The sequence below is a fragment of the Chaetura pelagica genome, unplaced genomic scaffold (genome assembly GCF_000747805.2).
Source record: "Chaetura pelagica isolate M959 unplaced genomic scaffold, ChaPel_1.0 scaffold356, whole genome shotgun sequence".
NCBI lineage: Eukaryota > Metazoa > Chordata > Aves > Apodiformes > Apodidae > Chaetura > Chaetura pelagica.
This window is the reverse complement of record NW_009953964.1, coordinates 6,673,037-6,675,476: the sequence shown is the minus strand read 5'-3', so window position 1 is coordinate 6,675,476 and position 2,440 is coordinate 6,673,037. Positions and strand designations below refer to the sequence as shown.

The 2,440-nt window shown below is 62.8% G+C and overlaps 1 protein-coding gene across 1 annotated transcript in view; it reads left to right on the top strand.

The window, feature by feature from the left end:
- Positions 1–2,440, top strand: part of DBN1 (drebrin 1) — a 12,791-nt gene that overhangs the window by 1,837 nt on the left and 8,514 nt on the right. Inside the window, exons 7-9 of the mRNA XM_010002091.1 lie at positions 15–74; positions 219–333; positions 1,458–1,595. Of these exons, the coding sequence (XP_010000393.1) occupies positions 15–74; positions 219–333; positions 1,458–1,595 (313 nt within the window). The remainder of the gene's footprint in view (positions 1–14; positions 75–218; positions 334–1,457; positions 1,596–2,440) is intronic.

The following is a 2,440-nucleotide window of genomic DNA, read 5'->3' as shown; positions in this document are numbered from 1 at the left end:
GCATCTCTCTGCAGGGAGATCAGCAAGAGGAGAACAACAGGCAGCAGCTCAGGAAATCAGAGTCAGAGGTGGAGGTGAGTGTGGCAGTGGCCATGCCCAGGGCTGGTCTTTGCTCCCCAGCCAGCAGTGCCTACAGCTGGATGGGGACTCAGCTGGAAGGTGGTCCTGCATCCCCACACCACCAGAGCAGTGGGTCTCAGCCTCCCCTGTCCCAGCAGGAGGCTGCTGCCATCATCGCTCAGCGGCCCGACAACCCCCGGGACTTCTTCAAGCAGCAGGAGCGGGTGGCATCGGGCAGCTGCGATGCCATCTCGCCGGGCAGCCACAGGACAGGTGAGGGGCTGGGGGGCTGGAACTGTGGGCACTGGGGGGGCACGGAGAGATGCAGGGTGGGGGGGAACTGCAGAGCAGGTGAGTGCAGTGCCACCAGGGCTCCCTGTAGCTCAGCAGGTCACAGCAAGATCTGGGGAAGGCCAGGGCTGTACTGTGGGGAAGGGGTGTCCTCTCTGCCCTCCCTGGCACCGTGGGTGCTGGGGGTACAAGGGAGTTGTCCTGATATGTTATGCCACCATCACCACCACTGCCACCACAAACCTCATGTGGCCCCCACTGCTGGGGCAGCTTGGCAGGGGCTGGATGCTGGGGTGTGTTCAGCAAGGGGGGGGCTCTCATCCTGCTCCTGGCTGGGTATCATCAACTCACCCATCATGGCACCGTGCCGGCCCCTCACAGGCAGCGTGGCCACTGTGGCAGGGCTGGGCACCTGGAGGTCTGGGGATGGCTTGGGAAGAAAACTCATCCCACCCGGACAGCTGAAAAAGGCAGGAGTGACTGGGGCAGTTGTGGGGCACCTGGCTGGTAGGAGTGCTCCATGGGCAGGTTGGTCTGCCCCACAGTTTGGAGATCCAGTCCTGGAACTCTTGTTGCAGCTCTAGGACAAGGGCTGGCTGTCCTGGTGGGCACCTCCACTGGTGGAACCATGTCATGGGGCTGTGCTGGGAGTTGTGCAGGGGTACTGTGCTGTGGGTCTGTGCTGGGGGCTGACCTGTGATGTCTGTTGTTGCTGTGGGGTTGTGCCATGGGTTGTGCCATGGGCTGTGCCATTGGCTGTGCTGTGGGGCAGTGCCTCAGGGCTGTGCTGTGGGCTGTGTGTTGGGGCTGTGCCGTGGGTTGTGCTGTGGGGCCATGCTGTGCCTGAGCAGATAGTTGGTGCCATGGCCATGTTCCCACCTAGCCAGGCAGCATTGCCTCTCATCCTTCTCTCCTGTTGTCTTTTCATCCTCTTGTCCTGCCATCCTCCTGCCCCACTGTCGATGTTACCTCCTGTCCCACTGTCCTCCCATCCCCGTGCTCCAGTGACCTGGTCCCACCGCGGCTGCGCTGAGCAGGGACTGACCCATCTCTTTGATCTCTCTCTCTCTCTCCGTCCGTCCGTCTGTCTGTCTTTCTCTCGGCAGGTCGTCTGCACTGTCCTTTCATAAAGACAGCTGACAGTGGGCCGCCTTCTTCCTCCTCCTCCTCATCCTCCCCCCCACGGACCCCCTTCCCCTATATCACCTGCCACCGCACCCCAAACCTCTCCTCTTTCTTCCCATGTAGGTAGCTGGGAGCCCCCAGGCACGCAGCTCTGGGGGGCCGAGCTGTGGGCAGCTGCCCCACAGCCCACCCCAGCCCCACGGCACACTGGAGCGACAGCAGAGGCAGTGACCCTCCTGTGGGCACCATGAGGGGGCTGCACACCCAGGCAGGGGGTGCGCCTGCATCCACAGGCACCCTGCACACCTCATCTGGGACCAGCCCCATGGTGGGCTCTTTGCCCCTGGGGTAGGGGGGATACAAAAGGCTGTGCCCATGGGGCAGGTTGTGCCTGTGGTACAGGGAGGGGACATTGGGCAGGATGCGTCTGTGGGACAGATGGGGACTGGGCAGAGCTGTGGCCAGGGAGGTGATGCTCTCCTGTGGTATGAAGTGGGCTGTGCCTGTGGGACAGATGGGGACTGGGCAGAGCTGTGCCCAAGGAGGTGATTCTCTGCCATGGGATGAAGCTGGCTGTGCCCATGGGATAGAGAGACACAGGGCAGGCTCTGCAGGCAGAAGGGGACAGGACAGACTGTGCCCTGGACCGTGCAGGACAGCACTCATGGAGCAGTGCAAGTTGGAAAAGACTGTGTCAAGGAGCATGTGGGGCTGTGCCTGTGGGGCAGAAGGGGACAGACAGTGCCTGGGGCCATGGGGGGGGCTGTGTGCATCCCCGAGCTGGGGTAAGCAAGACACAGGATTGTGCCTGCAAAGGTGAGGCTGTGCCAGGGCCCATCTGGGTGATGTGTGGGCAGGGCCAGCATGCACCACGGCAGGTGTGGGGCTGCCCATCCCAGTCCCCAGCAGGTGTGGGGGCTACAGCTGTGTGGGGCCGGTGGGGATGCCCAGAGTGAGACATGGT